This window comes from Purpureocillium lilacinum (genome assembly GCF_023168085.1).
Source record: "Purpureocillium lilacinum CBS 284.36 DNA, scaffold_2, whole genome shotgun sequence".
Taxonomy (NCBI): Eukaryota; Fungi; Ascomycota; class Sordariomycetes; order Hypocreales; family Ophiocordycipitaceae; genus Purpureocillium; species Purpureocillium lilacinum.
In genome coordinates, this window is record NW_027072112.1 from 3,200,088 (window position 1) to 3,225,354 (window position 25,267).

At 59.8% G+C, this 25,267-nt stretch overlaps 11 protein-coding genes across 11 annotated transcripts; 3 read left to right on the forward strand and 8 right to left on the reverse strand.

Moving 5' to 3' along the window:
* Window positions 1-36: 36 nt before the first annotated feature.
* Window positions 37-1,617, forward strand: PLICBS_002737 (uncharacterized protein; the record flags this gene model as incomplete). The annotated part of the gene is made up of 3 exons (XM_018322440.2): window positions 37-174; window positions 223-1,087; window positions 1,136-1,617. The coding sequence occupies 3 exons, from the start codon at window positions 37-39 to the stop codon at window positions 1,615-1,617; spliced, it is 1,485 nt and encodes a 494-aa protein (XP_018179920.2).
* A 177-nt stretch (window positions 1,618-1,794) lies between these two features.
* Window positions 1,795-2,853, reverse strand: PLICBS_002738 (uncharacterized protein; the record flags this gene model as incomplete). Its single annotated transcript, XM_018322441.2, has 2 exons — window positions 1,795-2,671; window positions 2,732-2,853. The coding sequence occupies 2 exons, from the start codon at window positions 2,851-2,853 to the stop codon at window positions 1,795-1,797; spliced, it is 999 nt and encodes a 332-aa protein (XP_018179921.2).
* Window positions 2,854-3,367: 514 nt separating this feature from the next.
* PLICBS_002739 (uncharacterized protein) lies at window positions 3,368-4,839 on the reverse strand (the record flags this gene model as incomplete). Its single annotated transcript, XM_018322442.2, has 8 exons — window positions 3,368-3,819; window positions 3,876-4,023; window positions 4,077-4,143; window positions 4,201-4,252; window positions 4,309-4,343; window positions 4,398-4,429; window positions 4,648-4,731; window positions 4,804-4,839. The coding sequence occupies 8 exons, from the start codon at window positions 4,837-4,839 to the stop codon at window positions 3,368-3,370; spliced, it is 906 nt and encodes a 301-aa protein (XP_018179922.2).
* Window positions 4,840-6,481: 1,642 nt separating this feature from the next.
* On the forward strand, window positions 6,482-7,615 carry PLICBS_002740 (Golgi mannosyltransferase complex subunit; the record flags this gene model as incomplete). Its single annotated transcript, XM_018322443.2, has 1 exon — window positions 6,482-7,615. One exon carries the CDS (start codon window positions 6,482-6,484, stop codon window positions 7,613-7,615), a length of 1,134 nt encoding a protein of 377 aa, XP_018179923.2.
* An 810-nt stretch (window positions 7,616-8,425) lies between these two features.
* Window positions 8,426-9,066, reverse strand: PLICBS_002741 (E2 ubiquitin-protein ligase peroxin 4; the record flags this gene model as incomplete). Its single annotated transcript, XM_018322444.2, has 2 exons — window positions 8,426-8,751; window positions 8,871-9,066. The coding sequence occupies 2 exons, from the start codon at window positions 9,064-9,066 to the stop codon at window positions 8,426-8,428; spliced, it is 522 nt and encodes a 173-aa protein (XP_018179924.1).
* Window positions 9,067-9,713: 647 nt separating this feature from the next.
* PLICBS_002742 (uncharacterized protein) lies at window positions 9,714-11,584 on the reverse strand (the record flags this gene model as incomplete). The annotated part of the gene is made up of 2 exons (XM_018322445.2): window positions 9,714-10,928; window positions 11,060-11,584. The coding sequence occupies 2 exons, from the start codon at window positions 11,582-11,584 to the stop codon at window positions 9,714-9,716; spliced, it is 1,740 nt and encodes a 579-aa protein (XP_018179925.2).
* Window positions 11,585-13,948: 2,364 nt separating this feature from the next.
* PLICBS_002743 (uncharacterized protein) lies at window positions 13,949-14,797 on the reverse strand (the record flags this gene model as incomplete). Its single annotated transcript, XM_065600079.1, has 1 exon — window positions 13,949-14,797. The coding sequence occupies one exon, from the start codon at window positions 14,795-14,797 to the stop codon at window positions 13,949-13,951; it is 849 nt and encodes a 282-aa protein (XP_065456151.1).
* A 338-nt stretch (window positions 14,798-15,135) lies between these two features.
* Window positions 15,136-17,274, reverse strand: PLICBS_002744 (uncharacterized protein; the record flags this gene model as incomplete). Its single annotated transcript, XM_018322447.2, has 1 exon — window positions 15,136-17,274. The coding sequence occupies one exon, from the start codon at window positions 17,272-17,274 to the stop codon at window positions 15,136-15,138; it is 2,139 nt and encodes a 712-aa protein (XP_018179927.2).
* Window positions 17,275-18,189: 915 nt separating this feature from the next.
* On the reverse strand, window positions 18,190-18,825 carry PLICBS_002745 (uncharacterized protein; the record flags this gene model as incomplete). Its single annotated transcript, XM_018322448.2, has 2 exons — window positions 18,190-18,749; window positions 18,822-18,825. 2 exons carry the CDS (start codon window positions 18,823-18,825, stop codon window positions 18,190-18,192), a joined length of 564 nt encoding a protein of 187 aa, XP_018179928.2.
* Window positions 18,826-19,354: 529 nt separating this feature from the next.
* PLICBS_002746 (uncharacterized protein) lies at window positions 19,355-20,157 on the forward strand (the record flags this gene model as incomplete). The annotated part of the gene is made up of 3 exons (XM_018322449.2): window positions 19,355-19,420; window positions 19,522-19,756; window positions 19,832-20,157. 3 exons carry the CDS (start codon window positions 19,355-19,357, stop codon window positions 20,155-20,157), a joined length of 627 nt encoding a protein of 208 aa, XP_018179929.1.
* A 693-nt stretch (window positions 20,158-20,850) lies between these two features.
* PLICBS_002747 (uncharacterized protein) lies at window positions 20,851-22,758 on the reverse strand (the record flags this gene model as incomplete). The annotated part of the gene is made up of 7 exons (XM_018322450.2): window positions 20,851-21,163; window positions 21,221-21,534; window positions 21,585-21,834; window positions 21,893-22,171; window positions 22,242-22,352; window positions 22,412-22,517; window positions 22,644-22,758. The coding sequence occupies 7 exons, from the start codon at window positions 22,756-22,758 to the stop codon at window positions 20,851-20,853; spliced, it is 1,488 nt and encodes a 495-aa protein (XP_018179930.2).
* Window positions 22,759-25,267: the final 2,509 nt, after the last annotated feature.

Genomic DNA, 25,267 nt, shown 5'->3' on the forward strand with positions numbered 1-25,267 from the left:
TCGCCGTTGCTTCATATGGAAAGGCCGTAGCACCTCATGGCACCCTGCACTCATCTTTGGGGCTTGAGGGGCCTTCGAACCCGTCGAGTCACGGTTGGCATTCGGCGCCTGTACTCGAGCAGCGTCACGAGCAAGCAGACGCGATTCTCCTACTTTCTGCCGGCGCACGCGGAGGTGAGTGACACATAAGTTCTTACTAGAGCAAGCGGCTAACGTTGTTAGGAGGACCATGGTCACATATTTTCCAAGCTCGAGGAAAGTGGCATCTTGGACAACCCTGACGGGCATGATGCCGCGGTGATCCTTGCCACCCCCAACTTTGCCAGGCAGCTGGAGAGCAGCGACGTGGTTGGGAGATTCGCAAAGGCGCTCTCCGGGGCTTCTGGTGTTGGCCATTTTCATATGCTCTGTGCGGTAGTGGACCATGTGACGCCAGCGCTCGGCGAGTCGGGCAAGATGCACGGCTTCTCCATCCTCCGAGGGCGCCTGGACGATACTCTCCCCGAGCTTTGTCTTCCGTCTCCGCCGAAGTCCAGAGATGACGCGGATTCCGTGTCCGCATTGACCTTCAGCCTAGGCAGCCCCTGGGTCACTCTTCCTCTTGCCAGGACAACCTTTCACAACAACCGGGCGTCAACTCTCCTAACATCCCGTTTCGACTTGACACAAGGCGCGCCGAAGCTCGCACAAAGTGGCGAGAAGCACTCGCAGCGTATCAACGTGTCGCTCGATGAGCCCCTGCAGTCCACTTCAGAGCTCGGTCTGTGGGCACCGCTGTCTCCGATAACGCGTGCCCGAGTCGTTACGGAGAGTTTCGGAAACATTATCCGTGGCGTTGAAGTAGACGGCAAGTCACAGCCCGCGTCTACTGAGCTAGAAGACTCGGTCAACACAATGTTCAAGTACAGGACGGCAGCGACAGGGCCCATGGGCGTTTGGGCAATGGTGTCCCCGGTAGCGGAACCGGACAACGCCCCCGATCCGACGCCAATCCTAGAAGGCAAGGGAGCCACGCGAGACGCCGTCGAGATTACGGCAAAGTATATCGAACAGGAGTTTAGCTCTGGCGCGCACCTTTACCAAATCTGTCAGTCCACACATTCGCCGGCTTGAGAGTAAAACTGACTGTAGCTAGTGAGTGGTGGAGGAGGTTGGGGGCCTAAGAAGGGCCTTCTCTCGCTCGACCCGCAGCGAACACACTTCTCTCTGTCCGAAGAGGAAGAAATGGCCCGCTTCATGCAGACCATGGAGAATTCTGGGTTTGCACCCACTGGGTCACAAATCCAATTCTTTATCCCCGCGCAAGCTCCCACCGAGGACGTCCTGTCCACGTCGTCAGGCGTCATCTTCGGTGTCCCCGGAGAAACGGAAGCTTCAAAGGATGCTGATATTCCGGCGGGCGGGTACCTGGTGGACGGTCATTTTGGAGGACTGTCCAGCAAGGGCATCTTTGTATCCGGGCCCTCGAGCTCAGAAGCTGGGCTTACAGAAGAGTCCAAGCTGAGCGTTCCCAACTCACGGGTGTTTGCTGGTAGGGAAGACGGTGAAGGCGGCGGCTTCCTAGGGTTTCTAGGAGCCGGGGCGCTGGCGGATGCGGGCACAGCTGCTCTGATGTAGCGCCGCACTGCCTACTTTGTATTATAACAACATGTTCTCCTCCATCACTCTGAGCTCACGGCTTTGGAATACCAAGGTCATGATATCTTGAAACTAGAATACGCTCTGTATCATGCTCAATACATCAGATAGGACCAGTAATAAGGAGCGAAAGTGCGCGTTCACAAGCAGATGCATCTACTCAGTCTTCTTCCTCTTGCGTTCAAGACCCTCAGCCATGGCCGCCGCGACATCCTCCAAGCTCGTGCCCCTGCTTCTCTTGCCAATCTTCTCCTTGCCAAGGACCTCATCGTCCGCGACAGCCTTGTACACGCCCGCCACGCCCCGAAACAGGTCCCTGCTCCACCCGCCCTCCTCGTGCATCGTGTCCGCAATCTCCTCCATCTCGCGCACCCACCTGTACGCCTTGGGCGGCATGTCGGGCACGCTCCGCTCCGCCGTGGCCAGGTGGTTGGGAAGAATGTCCGCGAGCTCGTGCTTCAGCTCGCCGGCGACGCCGAGGCGCTCCGCGGTAGTGAAGGACTGCGTGACGAGCGCGGTGAAGCCCTTGGCGATGGAGGCGAAGCACATCTTGAGCCCGCTCGCGGCGCCGATGTCGGGCGAGATAGAACGGAAGTTGAGGACCGAGGCGAGCCGGTCGCCTTCTGGGCCTAGCGAAGACAGCGAGTCGGGCCCTGAGATGGGGATGTCCGGACGCCGCCACTCGGGATCCGAGTCCTTGTTCTGAAGGGAGTCCGGGGCACCGCCATTGCTTGCCCGGAGCCGCGGCGGGCCGCCGAGGATGCATCCGTCGATAAAGCGGACCTGGACCTGGGCCTTTTGGAACATTGCGGCTATGCCCTTGCAAGTCGAGGGCGAGACCGCGTTGAGGTCGACAAAGTAGAGAGGCTCCTTGCGATGCTGACCTGAGAGCGCATCGGCGACCCGTTGGGCGGTGGCCTCGGCATCTCTCGGAGGGAGGACCGACAAGATGACGGCGCAGCGCTGAACGAGGTCTAGGTCCGAGGACAGTGTTTCAATACCGGCATCCTTTGCCCTGTCAACTGTGTCTTGGCTAAGAAACAAAAGTCAGCATCGGCACTCGCGCGAGTGCAACAGGAGCTCTACGACGAACCTCCTGCCCTGGCAATTCGTCGCGACAAGGAAGCCCCGCGCCTTGAGCAACCTCGCGATCCCGGCGCCCATGTCGCCCAAGGACAACACGCCCACAGTGACTGGATCGGAATCGGCTGACATGATGAGTTGCGGAACCTTGCAAAGTTGAAGATTTCGCTAAGCAGGAACTATGGTTGAAGAGAACTTGGTGCACTGGTGTTGGCTGCAATTAGTAAGACTAAGAGCACATCCATTCGAGGGCACGAGCTAGGTCCGCGAGGGCTTTCGGCAGCTAAGACGAGCCAGCGATCTCAGTTTACAACGTCGTACCACGGTAACATACGGGTTCCATGGAAATAAAACTGAGTTGAGAATAAAGTTATAATATTCCGCCTTGGCGGTTGCGGACTACACCGTCGCAAACTTGAGAAGACACCAAGGTGGACATTTGCATAACGCAGTCACTAGCGTACATTCTGCTTCCATACAGCTTTGCATGCAGTGTCCTGGCCCCTCCAGACGATGGGCCGAAGACAATTGTTTCCGAATGTCCAACCACGGCATGAAATGGCCATGAGATGGGTGAGCGCCAGTCTCCCAATCACCCGCCAACGAAGAGTAGAGCTTCGATGCCTCCCCATCTTGTGGAATGACTCTACTCGATCATATCCAGGTCCTCGTGCGCAGCCGGAGCGGGCGCACTGCCGTTGGGAGCCTCGGACCCTGCGGCAGCAGCGCCTCCACTGCCACCTCCAAAGTAATCCGCCATTTCAGCGTCGAGTTCCTCTTGAGTCTTCTTAGGTCTCGGATTTCCTCGCCCGCCACGACCCCCTTCCTGTTCCTTGGGGGCACCCCCATCACGCCTGCCGCCAGGACGACGTCCTCCACGGCGGGGAGGCATGGGACTCCTGGAGCGATTGCCACCGCCGGGGATGTACCTATCAATACCCTTGCGTGCGGCGTCGCCCTCGTCGTATCGGCGCCGCGGTGACAACGATCGAGATCTGCCGCCGGGAGCTGAAATTCTCTCCGCCAAAGGGCGCCCGGGCATGACGGCCGTGTCGAATGGGTTTCGCGACGGCATCAGCGTCAGTCGGATCGGTTGGCCTGTACCCAACAGTGAGCAGCTCCCCAGGCGCCATTGACCATGGCAAAGAACATACCGTTTGCGTTTGCGCCATCGTATTGGCGGATAGCATCTAGCGCGTCGTCTCGATGCTCGTACGTCACGTAGGCTGTGCCATCGGAGCGTCCAGCGCGGTCATAGAGTAGCTGGAGTCGCACTACGGGGCCGATTCTGGCAAACAATTCCTGCTTTCGCATCAGACGGGGAAACTTCGAGGGCGTGGGAGGGGTATGCTGACGTCCAGATCGTCTTCGGTCAGGTCATAGTGGATGTTTTCGACCTTCAATTTCGACCCAGTGGGCTCGCTAGGCCATTCTGTTAGCCGCGACGCGACGCACGAGGGTTGGAGACACGACTCGTACCTGCGGCCGGGGGAATCGCGGCGGCGACGAGGAGCGGGAGCTCTGCGGGAGCCTGCAAACGCGCTGATTAGGCCTGGCCTCGCGGCAGTGATCCGTGAGGGTCCGTACTGTTGTTCTCTTCGTAGCGATCGTGAACCCACTCGCTGTTACGATTAGCGGCCGAAACCCAGAGAGAGTCCTCAAGCGGGCTAGCTCACCTATCAATGGCTCTGGGCTCGTTTCGGGTGGACTGTTCGGAACGAGGGAGGCGATGGTCAGCTATGAGCTTCGCAGCAAGGTTCGTGCGTCGTATCGCTAGGTGGCCTCGACAACCAATCGACGCAGGTGGTTGAGGGCTGACGGGGACCAGCGACTCGAGGACAGCGGAGAGGAGAATTCAACCTGGAGGCGGCCTCGCGTCAACAAGAGACGCGGGACAAAGCCGGGGAGAGTCAGGACCTGGCTCACCTTTCTAACGCCGTCGCGAGGATAGTCATTGCGATCGCGTCTACGGTCGCCACCGCCGCGTCTGTTTCGAGGACCGCTGCTGCGCTGTGGACATCGTCAGTGCTGGAGGTCTTCGGCGAGCCGTCCGTAATCGGCTGTCCTGGCGGCCGAACGTACTGTGTCTGCGATGATTTCATCGAGACCGCGATCCATTTTGTCGGCCATGTCTGGCGCGGTGGAAAGAGGCCCTCGTAGCCTCGAAAGGGCGGGGAACGGGAGAGCAAGGCGGGTGGGTAGAGCCCGTCAAAATTGTAACGGCCGAGCGGGTGTTGGATGCAGCGCTGCAGCGAAAGGTCAAGACGGAGAATCCGCGATCTGCGTCGAAGTGTTGATGATGAGGCTGAGAATGCGACTGTTTGGAGTGACAGGGTGGGGAACACGAAAGCCGACTGGCAGAACGGCAGCTGCTAGCCAGGGCGGTGGGTGCGCCGAGTGTCCACGCTGGCAGAATTCCGTCCCTCTGGAGTGCGCGCGTGTGGGGGGCACGTTGTGGCACCTGCGTCCACTAAGACGGTCAGGCCAGACACTGGCCAGATGCACAGACGGGCACACCTTGGAACCCATCCATACCAAGCGCAGCCCCTGAACATCCCCTGCCCGAGTCGCCCACAGGCGGGGACCGTAACGATGGGTCGCGGCCACTGACGACCTACATTAATGGCTTTGGGAAGGGTTCGGATCTGGGGCCGAGTGCCACTGCACAGGTTCAGGGTTGCTCGCCTATCGTTGCCCGGGGCAGTCGAGGAAGATCGATGCCTGCGAACCGTGCAGCGCGGGCGCAACCGAGCCAAAGGACGTTTGGCATGGTGGAACCAGTTCTTCATGATGACGGGTGCACCCTCGTGAGCAGCTGCAGATTGCGATACCTACCAGGCAGGAGAGCATTCCTGTGGGCAGTCTGTGCTGTCGTGCTAGGGGCGCTCTGAATCGGCCTGCGACAGGGGCTGCTGGCGAGTGACATCAGAGGGCAGGGTTACGAGCCTGGTGCTTGGGACGTCCATGAAGCTGGGTCTTTGCTGCGCGCCGAATTTATTTGTTTCACCTGCAGCTTCGTACCTCTGTACATAATATGAAGAACGAAATGCCAAGTAGGCACGGGCTCGGACTGCAGCCCTTGCAGAGATTCGTCAACGGGACCTGGTCAATGCCCTGTCGCGTGTAATGAACCATCCCGGCCGTTGGCTGATGCCCCGCGGCGCTGCGACGTGGTGCTCAGCGCTGGGGGGAGAGGGGCCGCCAAATTGGCTGGCGCGGACTGGAGTCGCTCTCCTGCGTTCCGTCAGCACGAGAAACCACAGCCATCCCGTCCCTCTGCAGGCGCTCCCTTAGCGGCCCGGCAATTCTCCGCTTGAATGCCCCCTAAGCCAAGTTCGGGCGCCGCAATTCAACTGTACGCCTTAGCTGGCCCCTTCAGCGAATATCCCTTATCCGCTGGATGCCAACGACTTTGGAGACAGGGGGGGTTTCCCAAAGCTTGTCCACTCTTCTCGTATTTTCTTCATCAGCCCTCGCCCTCGCCATCTCCCTCTCTTGCGACAAGCGAAGCGAGGGACTTTTTCCAATTTCGTCGCGTGTCTTCGCGGGCATTCTTTTGTCGCTTCTTTCGTTCCCGCTGACGCTGCCCTCTGCCCTGGGCGAGACCGTTTGCGACCGCGCGACACGGTTCAGCCCTCTTTTCGAAACGGCCACGTCGATGCCACCGCACCCCTCGACCTGAACACTCGTGTATGCCCTCGCCGCCGACGACCGCTGCCTGAAGACAGCGGCAACCCCGACCGCCTCCATGGCTCGACCCATGGGGTCAGTCCGTCTCAAGAAGGCGAATCCTTTGACCCTCCTTCTTGGCGCCGTTCTCTGCATCTTCATCTTCTTCTTCCTCGTCTCACCCTCCAGCTCCGGCTCGACACGTCGCGTCCCGTCGGTTACGGCTGAACATCACCTTTCACCGCCTACGTCACCGTACAAGAAGCCCAGCGGACGGTCTGGGACCGAGCTTGGGCCGCCGCCCGTCACGAAATACAACCTTAATCATGTCACCGTCACGTCGAACCCGGTCCAGAACCGCGAGCATATCCTGATCCTTACCCCGATGGCGCGTTTCTATCAAAAGTACTGGGACAACCTGCTGCGAATGAACTACCCGCACGAGCTCATCACCCTCGGCTTCATTCTCCCCAAGACGAAAGAAGGCAACGCGGCCACGGCGGCCCTTCAGCAGCAAATCGAGAAGACGCAGAAGCGCGGCCCTGAGAAGGATCGTTTCAAGAGCATCATCATCCTGCGGCAGGATTTCGATCCTGCCCTTGCCTCGCAGGATGAGAGCGAGCGCCACAAGATGTCGAACCAAAAGGCGCGCCGAGCCGTCATGGCCAAAGCGCGCAACTCGTTGCTCTTCACCACGCTCGGTCCAGCTACTTCATGGGTGCTGTGGCTCGACTCCGATATCGTCGAATCCCCGCCCACTTTGATCCAGGATCTTGCCAAGCACGACAAGCCCCTCATCGTCGCCAACTGCTTCCAGCGATACTACAATGAGGAGAAGAAGAAGATGGATGAGCGTCCGTACGACTACAACAGCTGGCAGGACAGCGACATTGCCAAGAACATGGCAGCCACCATGGGCCCCGACGACATTTTGTTAGAGGGATACGCGGAAATGGCGACATATCGTACCCTGATGGCGCACATGTCCTCCGAGGGAGGCGACACGGATCTCGTTGTTCCTCTCGATGGCGTTGGCGGCACAGCCCTTCTGGTCAAGGCTGACGTCCACCGCGACGGCGCCATGTTCCCGCCCTTTGCGTTCTATCATCTCATTGAGACGGAGGGCTTCGCACGCATGGCGAAGCGTCTAGGATGGCAACCATACGGCCTTCCTAACTACAGGGCGAGTATCCCGCTTCTTTACTGGGTTGCGATGTCCGGCTAACACAATGTTAGGTCTATCACTATAATGAGTAAAACCGGGACTGCGAACGGCGATAAGATACAGAATTAGACCCGTCCAAGAGGTACCTTTCCCGGGTCTACACTGGCGAGCCGGACACCGACCGTTTGGTCGTGGCTTGTGTGGCCAGGACCTTGTGCCACCCGCACGCTAAGCTGGGCGTGGTTCATTCCTCTTGCGGGAGGCACGGACAGGCGTTGTTGGATGCATATATGATTTTTCTTCATTGTTATAACAGGGGACTGGAAGGGAAAAGAACGAGCGACGGGGCGGGCGCGGGACGGGGAACGCTTTGCGGACTTGGGCGTAAAGCTGACGCAGCCTGCGGGAAAGCACCCTTTTTTTTGTGTCATCCCTCTTGCATCGTCGCTTGCCAGAGTCTGATGTCAGTTCCAATCACGTCATGGTTTCAATGTACAACGACACGCTGAAGGGCGAGTGGAAGAGCCATAGCGTTTTACGGCGGGCATAGACGGGTGTGTGTGCATCCACAAGAATTTCATGTGTTGGCACAAACTTTTTGGGTTTCTGTTGAGTAGAATTGACAAATGACCATGCATTTCGCTCGGTATAGTAGTAGGTTGTTCTGACATGCAAACTCGTCGTCAAAACGTGCAGATTTCAAAGCAATGTGACTAGGCGAACGCCGTCCCTCAAGATCCGGGGGGTCTATGTGATATCTCTGTCCCTGCTCCTTTCCCAGCACTCTGCCAGTGCGCGCCGGCAGCACATTCCCATGTCCGGTCCTCGTTCTTCCCCCGTCAATGTCCCCCCTCGCCGCCACGGCCGCATCTAAGGCCCATCGTAGCGGCCCCCGTCGTCCGCGCACCAGCACTCGACGAGCTTGCGCGTGCCCAGGACGTCGCCCTGGCGCAGCAGGGCGGCGACGTCGACGTTGAGCGGGGAGTCGGTCTCGGGGCAGCCGAGGAGCATGCGCACGGCGCGCACGCACTCGAGCACGCTGTAGGCGGGCGTCCACGCGTCCTTGAGCAGGTCGAGGCATATCTCGCCCGTCGCGAGCGCAATGTTGGGGTGCACGATGGGCGTGGCGAAGCGCATCTTGGGCGGCTGCAAGGGGTACGCGGCGGGTACGGAGATGCTCAGGAGCCAGCGGCCGGCTGTGGGAGGCGCACGCAAAGTTAGCTGGCTGGGTATGGCTTCGGTTCAAGGAACACGGGAACTGGCAGGCGGGTGGGCGCCGCAGGAGTAAAGTAAAGGGGCAGCAGCGTAAACGTACCGTCGTAGCCGCAGCCGATGCCGCGGCCGTTGATGACAGCCTCCCACTCGAGCAGGTTGTCCTCGGAGACGGGGCCGAGGCGCTCGATGCCCTGCTCGTCGCGCTGCTCCTTGCGCCAGACGTCGAGCTCCTTGATGAGCCGCTTGGTCGCCGTCTTGGCCGAGTCACCGCCCGACGACTTGCCGCGTGATGACATTATGTGATGGAGGGCTCGGGCCGTTTGATTTCAATGCCCTGGAGACGCGGGGAAGGAGAGGTGGATTGTGTGATGTGAGGCGCCGACGTGAGGTGGCGAGGGCCGCCGGTCGGGGTTGATGTCGGCGCGGCGTGCTCGGGCCTGCGGGTTGAATTGCGGCGGCGTCGGCTCTTCGGTCTGCGATTCCGTATACACGTCTTAGGCAGTCGCGTCGCCGTCGCCAATTGTCACACCAGAGCGATGCAGGGATGGGTTGGTGTAGAATGCAAGATGCAGCAGATGGAAACCCAATGCCTCGAGGTGGAGGTCCCGTGGTCACGGCAGCTGAAGAGCTCCCGCCTCCGACAGGGGTCCACCCCCCGGCGCGGGCAGAGCCGAGGCTGCGCGCCGACCGTCTGGGGCAAGTGCGTGCGCGATGTGTAAGTCGGCCATTCGCTTCCGTCACCCAGCTCAGTCATCCACCGGCCGCATCACGACCGCATCATTCTGCCTCACACTCTGAACTCGACATGTCACAAATGCCATTTGGAGGTTGCGACAGCTCCGGACTGCATGATTGAACCGTTGCCATCAAGTACGATTCTCAAAGGTTCAATTAGGTATCGAATACACGGACGAGCAGGCGTCTCTACAGTCCGCTCTAGACATTATCTCTTCTTCCGTCTACTGCCAGAACTCGACTTCTTCTTGACCGGCGACGACGACTTCTTCTTGGTCGGCGGAGGCAGAGGCGGCGGCGGCTCAGGCTCGCGCTCCGGCGAGACCTCCACAACAATGCCCACGTCCCCTCTCCTGCCCGAGTGCTCCCCAATATGCGCCCCATTGCCACGGTCGTCGCTGCTGTCCTCGCTACTTTGACTCTCCTCGCTCGTCTCATCGCCATAACTCTGGCGGCGAGACCCGTGGAGGCTGCTCCCAGGAGCCGCGCTCCTCCGACGCGAGTCGTGCATCATCTCAGCGGGCCCAGAAACGTACCGTCTGGATGGCCCAACAGCACTGGCAGCATACGCCGCGCGAGGGCCGGCCGTCTGGAACTGGAAAGGGTCAAGGTTGGAGCGAGCTCCCAGAGCCGAAGCCTCCACGCGTGGAGAGCCTCGAGACGAGCGGGGTCGAGCCACCGAGTCGGAAACATGCCTGTTGGAAGTCGATGCTCGCGGCGCATACTCGTATTGGAACGGAGATGAGCCGCGCTCGTCATAGGCGCGACTGGGTGGCCTCGAAGACGTTGTCCCGGATCGTGGCCGAGTGCGAGAGGAGGATGGAGGCGGAAAGAACCCGACCGGCGGGTAGCCGTGGCCCTGAGGCAGGTCGCCAGCTGATGCGTGTCGAGGAGGAGCCTGGGCTTGAGACTGAGCCTTTGTCGTCTTCTTGCGGGAGATTGGTTCAAGTTGCGAGAGCGGCACAGCAACCCGTTGTTCCTTCTTTTTCTTCCTGCGATCGCTCCCACTGCCCGACGCTCGTTTCCGCCTCTCCTCTTCTTCCTGCATGCGTTTGCGTCTGCGCTCCAGAGCCCCGAGCTCTTCCTTGCTGAGTTTGACATCGGCCTTGCCTTTTGCCTGGGCTTTGCTGATTCGACGGAGCGCCGATTGCACCAATGCCTCTTCCCGGTCCTCGATAGCAAGCGCGGCGGGCTCTTCGCCATACGCGCTGTCGTCATCGTCAATGTCGTCGCTTCGAGAAGAAGAGGAGCCGTCCTCGTCCGTTTCCGAGTCGCCAAAACGCCGGCGGCGCAGCGTGCCGCTTGTCCGATCGCCCAAGTCTATACCTGTGAACTGAAGATCATCGCTAACAAACCGCGTGCCACGCCTCGACAGCCCAAGGCCACGTGCAGCCGCGTCATCCTCATCCTCCGTATCCAGTTCCTGGACCCTGGGGTCATCACCCCCCCAATGGTCGTATTGCGCAGCATCCCCGTCGGTTTTCCTCCGCCCGCGCCTCGATGGTCTTCCCCATTGGGGCGCAAATTTGGGAGCTCGCGGCCGACCACCTAGACCGCCTCCCCGGAAAAAGCCTCATCGATTGGCTTGTCCATGAACGAAGCGTGGCCGAGGATGGCCACGCCGGAAGCGCCGATCAACCAGAGAAGGGTCGAGAAGGGCGAGGCGATCAGACCCAGAGGCACGGCGACAATGAGCAGACCCGTGTACAGCTGCGACGAGGTGGCGCGGAAGGTGCCAATCTCCAGGTCGCGACCCTCGAGACGGCCGATGAGGAACATGCCGGCAACGACGAGGATGATGTCGAAGAGCAGCAGCCAGTTGGTGAGCAGGGCGTAGATGCTCAGCATGGCAAAGACGACGGCATAGTTGCTCGAGAAGTGGCTGAGGTTGTAGTTGACACGGGACTGCATCTCTCCAAAGTTGGAGGGCTTCGAGAACCGCTTGAAGTCGAAGAACTCGGAGACGGGCCGCAGGTTGGAGAAGCGGCCGCTGAGCGGACCGGAGCGGAGGCCCTGGAAGCGGTCGCCGAGGTTCAGGCGCGACGTCAGGGCGTCGAGGGGAATCTGGATGCGTGCCATTGTGGATGGTGGTGTTGTGGTAACGTGTCGGAGACTGTTGGCTGAGGTCCGTTCGGCGCGAATTCGTAGCGCGTAGCTTGTAAAATATTATGTACGATACAGTACCGTCTTGCTGGTGCCGATGATGGATGCGAGACCGAGATATAGCACGGTTCTGCTGACGTGTTTCGCTTTGCTGTTGCCTTGGGAGAGCTGCAAGTCAGCGGGCGCCACCGTCGAAAAGATACGAAGAGGACACGTTCCCGGCCGCGTACGCGCCAGGCGGGCCGAACGAACGCGGAGCGCGAACACGACGAAGCCGAAGAGGCGAAGAGGAGCAGGACATGCGGGGAGGGAGGCGGAGACAACGCGCATTTGTATGCTTGGTGTTTGGGGGGAGGGAGTCAGACAAGGGGCGCTCTTGCACATACCGAGAGGGCTTCCGATGGGGAGGGGAGGACGAGACAGAAGAATGTGCCCGTTGGAGGAATGCGGTGCGCTCGTGCAGTAGGTTTCGTTTTGGCGGATGCGGGTTTGCCGTGCGCGTGAGTCGTTTCGGTGCAAAAAAGGCTGAAGCAAGGAAGAGGGAAAGGTGTCTGCGCTCAGACTTTTTTTTTGCTTTGCGATTTTTGCGAGGTGCGATGCCGCGTCGCCGTTTGCCGTCCCGTCAGGGGCTGGGAGATGATGCGCACCAGCAATCGCGCGTGTGCCCCTGGCTCTCCCTAGATTGGATCCCGGGCCTGAGGTGCCTAGGCGGGCGGGCATGGACAGGGCCACCTGTAAATACTGGAACGACTGGGTCCCTCCACTGGGCTGCTGCCAGACGGCCTTCCGCCCTGAGATGGAGCTGTTAGTCATCAGGCGCCAGCAGCTCCAAAGCGGTGGGCGTCCGCCTGGCCAGGCGTGGCAGGGCACGCCAGGGGACCCGTTTCGCGGGGGGGAGGGGGGCTTCGCCTCAGCTGCCAACGCTGCTGGCGGCGCGCCGGACAGTGGACTCGGCGTGGGCCCGATGATGACATTGGCACGCACGGTGAGGTCAAAAGTCGCAGGTCATGGTTCGAGTTGAAGCTCGGCACCGATGCTCCCTCATGAATGAACGGACGTACCTCAGGGTTTGGAATGGCACCGATTTGACCGTTCGGGCACTGCCTCCGCGGCGCGGGGTTGGAGGGAAACAAATGATGGATGCGAGCTGAGTTGAGCTGCCTCGCGTGCCCTGGTGGACGGGAAGGGCGGCCGAGCTCCGCAGCGTCGGATAAGTCCGCTGTGATGCCCAATGGACAGCGCTGGGGGACCGAGCTGCGCCGTGGTGACGTGAGGTTACCTTATTCCCCCGCCACCCGTTCGGGGCTCCCCATCGAGGACATTGTTGCGGGATGCGAGGGAGAAGAGAGCAACGGTCTTTTCTCCTCGAGGTGCAAGAGTTTAAAAGGGGGCAGGAAGCTAGCATCACAAGCAAGTCTTGTTTCCTTTTGTGCTTGCCCAGTGCCGACCGACCGCTTTCTTGCTTACCCGGCGTGCCACACCTGGCGCCCGCTTTTCCCATGCATGTCCAGCGTCACCGCCGCTCTGGATCGATCAACGACCCCCGACCACCCCCAACCCACTGTAGCCGAACGACGCAGCCGCACCTACACAGCTGCAGCACACCTCACACTTTCCATGCCTGCATCGAGCGCAGAGCCCGCTAGCAGTGCGATAGTGCGCCTTGGGCGCCCGGCCAGTAATACCGCCGGCAATTGCCACCAGATGCAGTGTGATTGTGTCCGGCCGACGGTCCACCCGCCGCAGCGTCCCTGCCCGACGGGACCTGCGACTCCACTGTATTGTTTTCACTCGTGCAGCGGCAGCTTGGCCTCGTCGTTTATGCTCTGCCTGCCTTGTTGTCTCTCCGGTTCGGCCAAGGAGCCTTCTCTCCATGCCCAGCTGCAGCATCATGCCTTGGCCGCATCAAACTCTCATGTACGAGATAATTGGTGATTGGCCGAAGCCCGAAGCCCGAGCTACGTGTCTGCAAGCCTGCTGGTGGCTTTCGAAGCGGCTTTTGAACCCAACGGCGTCCCTGACGGTGGTGGTGGTGGTGTGTGTGCGTGTGTGTGTGTGTGTGTGATGAGTGTGTTGCGTGCGAGAAGAGCTCACGCCCCAACTACGGCGACACATTGCGGTGCAACCGCCCTGCAGCTCGTCGATTTCGCAAATCCGAACTATTCACAAGAAACGGCACTCGTACGCAACCTCTGAGCGAAAGCCACGACATCACGGTTACAAGTCAACCAATGGCGACTTGGTGACTTGAGTAAAACCCATGAGCGCGGAGTCCAGACCCGCGAGCGCGCCTGTGAGAACCGTGTCTGAAACTCGCAGCATGCGGCCTGATCTCAAACCCTATCCCTTCACACCTGTCCACTCCATTGCCAGCTCGTCGACAAACCTCGCGACCTGATCCGCGTGCGTCATGTTCGGGAAGTGTCCCGCGTCCGCGAGCTCCAGCACCCGCCACGCCACGCCGCTCGCCGCCAGCATCGCTTGCTGCGCTTCTGGGCCGACCGCCTCGTCTGCCATGGTCTTGATGTACGCCCGTCGCCCGTCGAACGCTGCGTCGGCCCACGCCCCTGCCGGCACTGGCGTCTTGAAGATGGACAGCGCGTGCGGCCGTAGTCGTGAGGCGGCCTCGTCGCTTGCCGCCGGGGAAACGCCCTTGTAGTAACCCTTTGTGTTCTCGACCATAAAGGTCCCAGAAGCTTTCTGTAGGTGCCTGTCAGAGCGTTTCTTCAAGAAGCAATATGGGTATGTGATGTTGCAATAGGTGTAGCGTACATTGGTCACGAGGCCGGCTGGTATCTTGCCTCCTGGAAATATACTCAAGAGAGACGTGCCACCGGCGACGATGGCGGCACTCAGGTTCACAATGCCAACCACACCACCCTTCTTCCCATCTGCCAACCTCTCACTGCTGCTGAGCCCCTTGGCCGCGGCTGGCCCAACGCAGCCGCCGTACGAGTGTCCCATGACAATCACCTTCCTCCTCCGTTCGAGTTCTGGTAACACGGACGTGCGGCGCAAGTGCTCCACGTCTTCTGCCACGGTCGGGCTTGTGCCCTCTTCCGGATCTAAGGACGGCAGTCTGTCACAGAGCACAGAGTATCCCATGGAGTTGAACGCCTGAGTAAGTGCGTCATAGTGTGCGGACGAGTGCATCGCAGCAGGCACAATGATGTTTGTCGGTTTAGCCATTTTCGATCATTACGAGCTAATATGCCTCTGGGTCTCATGCGCAACTCGCCAGGATCCGGCTTGAGCTTTAAATACCGCTTCGTCCCGGAGGGGCAATATATCTCGGTCAATACTGCCGTCCAGTCGCGCCCAACACCCATCAAACGGCGACCAGTGGACCAATCGCCCTTCTCAGCCATAGACATGGAGTATCGTACAACAGCAAAGTGCCAGCGCCAGCGCTCCTCATTACCAGATCTCGACATGCGCGCTACAACTCGCCAGCGTCGTAATCGAGTACAAAGAGCAAAGGGTATATATGGGGATGAAACAAAGGGAACAACATGGTGGGCGCCTGCTTATACCTCGAAAAAGTAGTCCTCATCCAGCCCCTCTCTGCTCGGTACCACCCCAGCCCCCGGAGGCGGACCCTCGAACGACGAGTCCATCCGGACGTTGAGCAGCCGGATCTTTAGGCCGTAGTCACTGACCAAGTTGATGAGCTTACTAGTCTCAGCCGTTATCGGCGCTTGGTTGAGCAACATGAGGAGGCCGTCAAGCCACTCTGACGCCAGGCTGTGGCTCATCGGCCAAAGCGTCAGCATCGGCTGCTCTTTCGCTTCGCTGCCGTTGGTAGCCTCTGACGGTTCGACGTATCGGAAAATGGTAATCTTGGTTGTTGCCTTCGGGTTGTTGCTCAGTTTCTGCACCGTCGACGAGCTGGTCGTGCTCTTGGCGTCCTCATTCGGCGCCGACACGTTGGACACCACGGAGCTTATGGTTGCGAGGTCGATCTTTTCAGTCAGGTTGTCCAAGCCGGGGTCCTGCGCCATCTGCTGCTCGAAGTCGCAATAGTGAAGGAACCGGCGGTTGTGTGACAGCTTGGCAAAACGCCACGAAGTTGTCGTCTTGTTGCCGCCGTCGCCATTGGCGTCCCGATTCAAAGTTTGCCTGCTGAACCACGACCCCTGTAGGAGGCAGCGCACTCGCTGCTCCTTGACAAACTGGAGGGCCTCCTGTTTGAGCACCTCGCGCACCTGGTACAGGTGCTCGCCCCATGTATCCTCGAATGCCAACTCGAGCAGCTCCAGCTGCAGGTTCCGCAGGCGGGTGATGTCGTACTCGTGCATGTCGTCTTCCACCTCCAATATGTCTTTTGTCCGTGTGGACTGACTGACAACTTGCTCAATCAGTATACGTGTCAGCTCAGCGACTTTGTCGAAATCGTCGACCTCGGCAGCTGTGGATTTCCACATTCGGAAGAAGCCTTGGAGGCCGGCCGCGTGAAGCCTTGACCACTGCAGCAACAGCGGCTGGAACAGCTTGTCCTGGTCCTTCATCTCTACGCCCTGGTATCCCTTGGTGTCCTCGAGGTCGGTCTTGTCAACCTCAAAATGGTCGTATAGGATCATGGTCACCGCCAGACTCGCTCGCGCGACTGGGCAGCGGACCGAAGCCGGCCGTGTTGCCTGCTCAAGCAGCAGCTTCTGGAAGGCGTCATCATGCCGTCGAACATAGTCCGTCAAGTCCATCATGCCCAAGTATCCCGCCGTTTCGAACTCCTGTGCTGGGCTCTCGGTCTCGAAGCCAAGCCTCCGCCACTTCTCGGGGTTGTGCTTCTTCTTGCCTGTCTCCGAGTTCTCCTCCTTGGGCGTTCCATTGACTGCAGCGCGTTCGGGCGCACTCGTCAGGTGTATGCTCTTGAGCGACCGTCGATGTTCTGGCCGGTCCAGGTCCACCTTGACTTCACGCCACTTGCGTATGAGTAGCTTGCTCAGAGACTGAAACTCGAGCATCGGCACGGCCAGATCTTGTAGTGACGAGCTTTGCATAAGCTTATACACCGCCCGTATCAAGCCAAGATCTTGCAGACGCTTGACCAGCTTAGCCCAGTCTTCTCTGCCACCCGCGCCGTTGGCCGAGCCATTCGCATCGCCGGCCGGACTCGACAGGGCATCGCGGATGAGCGCGTTGATAAGCATCAGAGCGTTGCCGCATAATGCGTGGTCCGCGCTCTGGAGCTGCTGGACGACGAGGTCGAAGAACTGCGGGTACACTGCGATGGCAGGCCGGAGGGCGCGAAAGCCGAACGTGCCAGGAACCGAACCGGGCGAGTTCGCAGTGGCGCTTGACTGGGAGTGGCTGACGAGCGCGACGAGGATGGCCATGGCGCCCCTGAGGATGTTAACCAGCGGGTTCGTGACGATGAGCTCGACGATTCGTTCGACAAGGTCGGTGGCCGTGGGCGTCTCGAAGATCTCCCAGCCCATATCGACTTCGAGCAGGCGCGTCAAGCTCTGGAGCGTGTAGGCGAGGGTGTTGCCGAGGGACGTCATGATGAGACGGCGCAGCACGACGAGGCCGCCCGAGGATATGAAGACGTCGGCGAACGCGGGGTCGTTGATGGAGTTTTGCAGCTTGAAGACGGCCATTTTGCGCACCGCATCCTCGTCGCTGCCGAGGCGCGACAGCAGCGCGGGGATGTCGGCTTGGTCCATGGCGGCGGTGATGGCGAGCGACGCGGACAACGGTATGGAGACGGAGGAGCCAGACGAAGAACGGCTTAGCAAGGCGCGGAGGAGCAGGCTACGCTCTCGGGGAGGGCATTGCCCGTCGTCGTCGGCAGCTGGGGGGTGGATGGCGATTGCAGTTGAGGGCCGCCGTCGCGGCGTCGTCGTCCTGGCAAAAGGGGCTTGTCGCTAGGTAGCTAGCTGGGGAGCGCCATCGGAGACTGACATGGATTGGGGGTTTCCGCGACGAAGGCCGCTCTGCGTCAGGTTCCAGGTGGATGCGCAGGTCCACGCCTGGCGGTTCAGGCCGGTGGGCGCAGGCACCGCGCTACCGCACGGAGCCCCTGTCGCTCAAGGCGCCGGGGGGCCACATGTTCATGCAGAGAAAAGTTACGGAGGGCAGGCGAAGCTTGTACCCAGGAAAGACGAGGTACAGAGGTACAGCAAGGGTCTGTGCCGCAGTTTGCCTTTATGTCTATTGAGCAGATCTGCAAGAGCCGCATTGGGAAGTACTAATGCATATAACGACTTCCTCGAGTCATATCCTGGTGCCGTGGAATGCATGACTTTGGGGGATTCATGGCCGTCCAAGCTGTCCCTGAGGTGCCCCTAACAGCGTTTAGGTGGGTTTGGCGCCAGGAACGCGGGCGCTACAGAAGGGAGGAGATTAGCGCGACCCTCCGCTAAAGCCCAACTGAGGTTGGGGGAGTTGGGGGCGCAAGCGTGTAATTCCCGACTCCAACACTGTCCGAAGCTGCATATTCCGGCTTGAGCTGGTCGGCCAGCCTGCTCTTCCTGACAATATTTCCATTGTCCACTTAAACGTCGTCTCCTTTGAGGCCTAACCTCAAACTCGAAGGACACATTTCCCTTCCCGTCCGCGCCAAACGGCCCCCTTCGCAGCTAGTCAACGACCTCTTTTCTCAGCTTCTCCCGCACGGCCATCAGAGCTTTCCCCAGCCGATTCTCGCCCCAGCGATCCTGCATCGCCATCGCTCGTTTGGCGTCGAATCCAATGCCCCATACACGATCATCGGGCGCGGCCTCGCAGAGCAGTCGATCCCCAGTGGCCAGCAGCTTCGTCCGTAGGCCTGCGTTTTGACCAAACTTGGCCGTGTTGGCGAGCTCGACCACGGCGCTCTTGACCTCGTCCCAGCCTGCATGCGTGAAGCCGGCTGTCTGCCTGCCAAGCCGCTTCTGCTCCTTGGGGTCTTTGGTCTCCATGACGCGCCGTTGGGTCTCATGGTCACCGAACCTCGTTGCCTTGGAGTACATCATGAACTGCTCGGCGCTGGAGAACCAGACTGTGCCGTACCCGTCGCCTTCCTTGCGGTCTTGGCCAACCGCCTCGAGTATCTCGTGCTTGTAGACAAAGAATGTAGAAGGGTACCATTGACAGAACTCGCCGTGCTTCTCGTTGACCATGTGGAACATGAGTGGGCTCTCCTCGTCTGACTCCTGCTCTAAGGGCCCGCTTTGGCGGTCATTTTCAATTTCGGTGCCATGTCGATATTCTTGGAGATAACTGTAAATACTCATTTCCCACTTCAAAGAAGCCCCCTTGTGCAAGAAAAGGGCACCCTCTTTCTACGCGGCACGCTCTTGCCATACTTTCGCTGTAAGTTGAGCATGGCTCGCCGGAAGATACACGCGCGGCGCCACATCCGCCCTACGTAGAATGTACTACACATGCACGATAAAACTCAACAGCAAAACCTCATCATTGACAACTTTGATGACGCTTGCCGCACCATGAGAAACGGATTAGATAGGCCTCTAGTTCTGGAAGGCTCACAGAAGTAGTCGTTGATTCTACCCGTCTTAGTGCTGTGCGGCCATTGGTCACTGGCGCATTGGAGTCGCAAGAAGAGAGCTGGGACAGAAGCCTCCAGATTCCCCACACTGACAAATCAGCCACACACGTGACCTAGCCTCCCGGCTGTGGCGCACCTGGCAAGGCTTCGTTCAACGAGATTCATCTCGACAGCCGACTCCATCCTCCTCCCCAGCAACACCTCTACTGCAACAACCTCCCTTTCCCCTCGAAAGACACCGTCGATCCGTCACCATGGCCAATTTCCTCGCCTCGATCTTCGGCACGGAGCTTGACAAGGTCAACTGCTCCTTCTACTTTGTGAGTATAGCCCCGTCCGGACAGCGCTTTGCTTTAGACCCCCAAACGCGTCCCCTCTCCATATTCCTTAGATACAATGGTGCTAACATCGAGGGGGAAAGAAAATCGGCGCCTGCCGTCACGGCGACCGCTGCTCGCGAAAGCACGTCAAGCCCTCGTACAGCCAGACCATCCTCATGCCGAACCTATACCAGAACCCGGCCTTCGACCCCAAGAACCGCATGAACCCGTCGCAGCTGCAGAACCACTTCGACGCCTTCTACGAGGACATCTGGTGCGAGCTCTGCAAGTACGGCGAGCTGGAGGAGCTCGTCGTCTGCGACAACAACAATGACCGTACGTTGCCCCCGCGATCCCCCTTTGCTGCTCTCATGCATTTTCGGTTGTTCGGTGCTAACATCTACGTCGCAGACCTCATCGGAAACGTGTACGCGCGGTTCAAGTACGAGGAGTCTGCCCAGCAGGCGTGCGACACCCTGAACAGCCGCTGGTACGCCGGCCGCCCCATCTACTGCGAGCTCAGCCCCGTCACCGACTTCCGCGAGGCCTGCTGCCGGCTCAACTCGGGCGAGGGCTGCGTGCGCGGCGGATTCTGCAACTTCATCCACCGCAAGAACCCGAGCGACGAACTCGAGCGCGACCTCGTCCTCAGCACCAAGAAGTGGCTCAAGCTCCGCGGCCGCGACGAGCGCAGCGTCAGCCGCTCCCCCACGCCCGAGCCCACGAGACGCAGATGATTGCGCTGTACATGCGACAAGAAAAAAAAAATTCGAATGAATGCTATAATTCACGTGGCATTGCTGGCGTACGGAGGCGCGATTGTATTATATGATTTCAGGAGGCGGCTCCCTGTTTTCTTGGCGTTCGGAAATGGTTCACTTGATGGATAAGAGGGGCCCAGGTGCGGCAAGTTATGGCGGTTCATGGCATATACCTTGATGTGAACTCCCTAGAGGAGGTTATAAAAATGGCAAGCAAGGCGTCTCTCGCCCTCGTGTTTCTTGCTCTCTCGTCGCCGTGCCCAAATGTTGAATCCTGTAGTCCCTTGACCTGCTCCGCCGTGTGTTGAAATGCAGAATGTGTAAAGCCATATGTGTCTTCCCAATAACCAAGCCCCAAGGCGCCCCGTAACAAGCCCTCCGTCGTCGACCCTGTGCCACCGGCTGCTAGCCGTAGAATCGGACGCCAAGGCCCGGAACCAACCCACTCCAGGCAGATCCCGGGCCCTTCGACAGATGCCACCAACTCCGATCTAGATGGCTTTGACTCGAGAGATCTCTTTATATTGAGATGGAGCTACAGAGTTACTGCCCGCAGCGGCCGGGCTCTTATTCAAGAAGGCCAAAAGCGCCGCTCTCTCGTCTTTGCTCTTTTCGTTTCCATCGTTTACAGCAGGCCCAGCGCTGCGCCTTGTTATTTTCCGTTGATATTTACCTTGCGGGCAGGTCCTTCTTCAAGTCGTCGGTAAAGTCTAGTAAAGGTCCCTCCGAGGGCTTGCCCGTCGAGGTAAGCAGGTCCGTGATCTCGTTGTTCTTCGTCGGCGGCTCTTGCGGGGCCGGCGCTTGGTCGCCAAAGTCAATCAGGCTCTCTTCCGCGTTGGCATTTGGCTGGACGTCGTTCGCGGTCGGCTTCGCGCCCTTGTGCGGCGGGATTGCGTTGCTCTTGTCCAACTCCTGGCCGTCTACAATGGGGTAAATGGCCAAGATTTGCTCGGTTTGCTTCTCCGGTGGTGCCGTCGAGTCTCTGCACCCGGGTCAGTAACGCTTCCACGATCTTACTGTCACCAATGCCGCGACTTACACGGTCGCGTTGATGATCCACTCGAGATCCTCTTCGCCCTCCTCCAGTCCTCCGGGCCCTCCCTGGACCCTCCTGAACAGCCGAGGGTGCCACTCGACGTCGTCTTGAGCGCGGCTAGCAGCCTCCTCGCGTTGGCGGTCCTCGATCTTGGTCTTCTCGTCGGTCGCGACCTCGTGGTTGCGCTCCTTGACGGCTTTGGCGGTCTTCTCCCACAGCCTCTGCGACTCGCGCTCGTCTTGCTCGGGAATGGGGCGGACTTGCGGGGCGCTCGGCTTTGCTTTCGTGGCGTTGAAGAACATCTCCTTGTGACCAGTCTAGACAGGCGTCAGTACTCGTTGGCACGAACAGAGTCGATAGCACACACCGCCACATCTTTGATGAACATTTCTTCGCTCCACAAGCCCGACAGCTCATAGAGAACCTCGCCGGTGCTCTCTCGCTTGATGGCACCCCCGATGGCGTTGTACGTCCCGCCGACCCAGCCCTTCGTCTTGAAGTCGACATCGGCCGTCAGGTCAAGCTCCGGACATCGCACAAAGCTGTGGTCTCCAAGCTCATACTTCATTTTGCCGAACAGGATGCCGCGCGCGTACATGTTTGGTTGCGTCAAGATGCTGCCATCTCCAGTTAGCATTCTTCTCTTGTTGCGAACGTAAAGTGGCGGCCACGAACTATCGCTCTCCCTTTGCGGGGTCCTTGCCCCTGTTCAGCAAGTTCAGGAAGGCAATCCCCTCCATGAGACTCGCCGCAGAATTGCCAAGGAACCGGCTTCGGGGCTTCAGGGTGCCATCGATGCGAATGTGATGTTCCGGGGCCATGTAGAAGTAGCTCGACTTGGGCGGGTGGTGGGAGGTCTGTTCGGAGATGTAGTATGCTCGAGTCTTGTCGTCGAGGTCCCAGTAGCAGGTGAATATCTCGCCGAGAATAGGGTTGAGCGGCTTCTTTACACCACTGCGAATTGGTTAGCTGGTCCTATCCTCTCGACGGGCGTAAGGATGAGCATCGGCTGTCGGGAACCTACGGAGGGCGAATGTGCCAGCCACTGAGGTAGAACTTGACGACGGAGACGAAGCGCTCGGTCGGGTCGTCTATCGTGGGGATGTGAAGGAGCATTTCTGGGTGGCACATGAAGCTGCGAGAGGCGGGGTCAGCGTGGAAATGACGGCGCGCAGAGGTGTGTTTGCGACGCACTTTGTTATCCTCTCTAGCATGCTCCGAGGCTCAAGGATGAAGGTAGGCAGGACGACCCGACTGAGGTCAGCCCCAGGCCGAAGCTGGGAGATGATGTGTGAGAGGACTGGTCGGCGGGCGGATTGTCAGTATACAGGAGCTCTGCAAGCTGCGGCACCCCGCGGCTCGGCCGGGGGCAGCCGTGCGCGGCGCGGGAGTCGCGCTGGCCGTGCGAGGAGGAGGACGGGCTCACCATTGCCCTGGTCAGGCTCCACGACCTGTGTGTCTTCGTCATTGTCGCCGACTCTGGCCTCATCTGTCGAGGAGCGAGCGCTGCCTGCAGGTTGCGAGAACCAGTTGGTCAACATTTTGTTGCCTTTTTTTCTAGAATATTAACAAGCTTCTATAACAGCGGGCGGGCGGTCGTTGCGGGGCTGGGGCGAAGAAGAGAGAAAGGCGGCAAAGGGAAAAAAGAGGATGGGTTCAAGTGCAGTCGACGGAGGTGTCGGAGGCCACGACGCGCATATCTCTGGAAGCGCAGATGCGTCGCAAGAGGTTGTGCGTCTCGCGCAGAGCTTCAGAGCAGGCAGGGCCGTCGAAAGCTGCGAGGTGGCGGATGTTGGGGGGGTGAAGACGAGGTCAGAGGCAGTTGGAGAGGTAGGTGGGCGATGACGGCGGCGGCGGAGGCACTCGCTGCGTGGTGGGGGTTTGAGGTGGGAATTGAGGCGGCGCCCCGTGGTGGGAGACTGGGAGTGGAGGAATGGAGGATGACGGAAGCGCTGGAGCTGCTCCCTAGGCAGGTAGAGAAGGCTCACTCACCCGCAGTGGACGCCCTGCGCCGGCCGGGCACCGAGACCAGACCGCTGAGGACCATGACGAGGGGGGCAGCCCAGGCGCTCTCTCAGGCTAGGGCCAGTGGAGGTCAAGTGAGGTAAAGGTCGGTAGGCTGGGACGCGCGTGTGCGTGTGTGCCGCTCCAGGCAGGCAGGCAGGCAGGCAGATGCGTTTTTGGTACTCGGTACGAAGTAAAGGCGAGGCAGGTAGATTAGCAGCTCGTTGATGCTAGGTAGGTAGGTACGGTAGGTTTTGTCTTGGACGGTCCGCGCAGAGACGGCGACCCGTGTCTCGGCCTGTGCTGTCGTGCTCCGTCAGTGACGAGGATACGGCAGGTAGGTATTCAGGTGAGGTCCAGGTCGGACGGCAACAGAAAGAGACGGCAAAAGGAGGACGGGATCGAGCAAGAAGGAAGACAGAGAGCATCTACCAACTGGAAGCTTGCTCCGCCGATTTTGTTGAGGAGCGGGCAAGGTACCTTTTGTTGCCGCAGGCCGAGGACGGACGGCGAGGTTCCGACCTTGCCTCAATGAGATAATGTAATTAATATTTTTTTTTCTGCTCCCGTCCCGCTGCCTCTGAGCTCTTCCTCTCGATCCCTTGCCCGTCTCCCTGTCGGGCCGGGCGTCGTCTGGTGGTCCCCTGCAGACGCGGAGGCTGGACTTTTTGACGGGTCTGGGTTCCGGGAGTGCGGGGCTCGTCTTGCGCCGGTTGCTGATGCTGAATTGCTGGTGCTGATGCGGGTGCTGTGCTCTCTGCTCTGCTCTGGTGTGCTCCTGTTGCTTGGGGTGTATGCTTTTCGTGGGAGCTCCGCGCGAACCTTGATTTCGTTTCGCCTCGACGAGACGCGACGACCGCCGGGGATATCCAGACAACCGACCCGCAGGGTACTGCCAGCGAGAGATGAAAGGTACAGAAAAGGGGGACTCCGCTGCTGCCAAGTCTACGGTAATGGTTGCGGAAGAAAGAAGAAGAAATCGAGGAAAGCTGCGAGGCAGCGGCTTGCCAGGTGCCACCAGCAGCAGCAGCAGGTCTCGCGGGCGGCATATACCTCGACGTGGCGAAAGTCCGACAACTCCCCCCCCCTCCCCTCTCCAAAGCCGTTCGTCCATACATCGATCTCCTGATCCTCGTCTATCCGCCCGACGAGCCCGGCGTTGCCCCTCCTCGCTGTTCTTACTGTCCCCGCGAGCGCGCCCTCCACCTACTCTGCGGCGGTAGTCGGTGCCTAAAGGAGCCCGAGCAGAGACGACTCGACGACTGCCTTCCTTCACCTGTAGAGGACACACGCCCCGGCACACGGCGCTGCGTTTGGTTCACCAGTACCTTACCTTGCCGGTGGTCGCGCCCTCGGCCATCGACAGGCAATCCCCCGCCAGGCTGGCTTGACACCTGATGCCAAACCCCCATCTTTCTGCACCTGTCGGACTTGGCTTCCCTCGCCTTGCCTTAGCTCAGGATGCCACGATGCGCATACACGTACATCGGCCGGCCAGCCAGGGAAGTGCCCGCCTTGCCCGTCCTGAGGTTGCCACGCCCTACTATTTGCAACGGACAATGGAACCACCACCCAAAGGACAGGTCGCCATGGATCCTGTCGTGCTAGGCCCAGGTGGGATAGATCGCAAGCACAAGCACAAAAGCCAAGCCGGCAGACGCACACACTCGCACGCACGTCGAACTCGGGGCAAGGGGGTAACTCATGCGGCCAGGCCAGGCTACAGGTACCCATTACGGATGACCTTGCGGAGGGCAGCAGCCATCAATGTGTGTGTAAGTGCGGCGGTCGGCACCCCTCTAACCCCCCCTGGGATGGACGATGGCGATGAAGGTGGTGGTGCACTGGTGGTGGTGGGAGGTGGTGGGTGGCCCAAGGGAGGCATGGTGGGTGGCGGCGGCGGCGTCTGCTGCACCGGCGACCGGGAACTGCGAGGCGCCCGACATCAGCGGAGCTTGCTCCAGGGCTCCAGATCCAGCTCCATCGTCGGTGCCTCCACAGGTCACCTCCTGCGCGCCCGACGAGCCCTGAGGGAACTGCATAGGT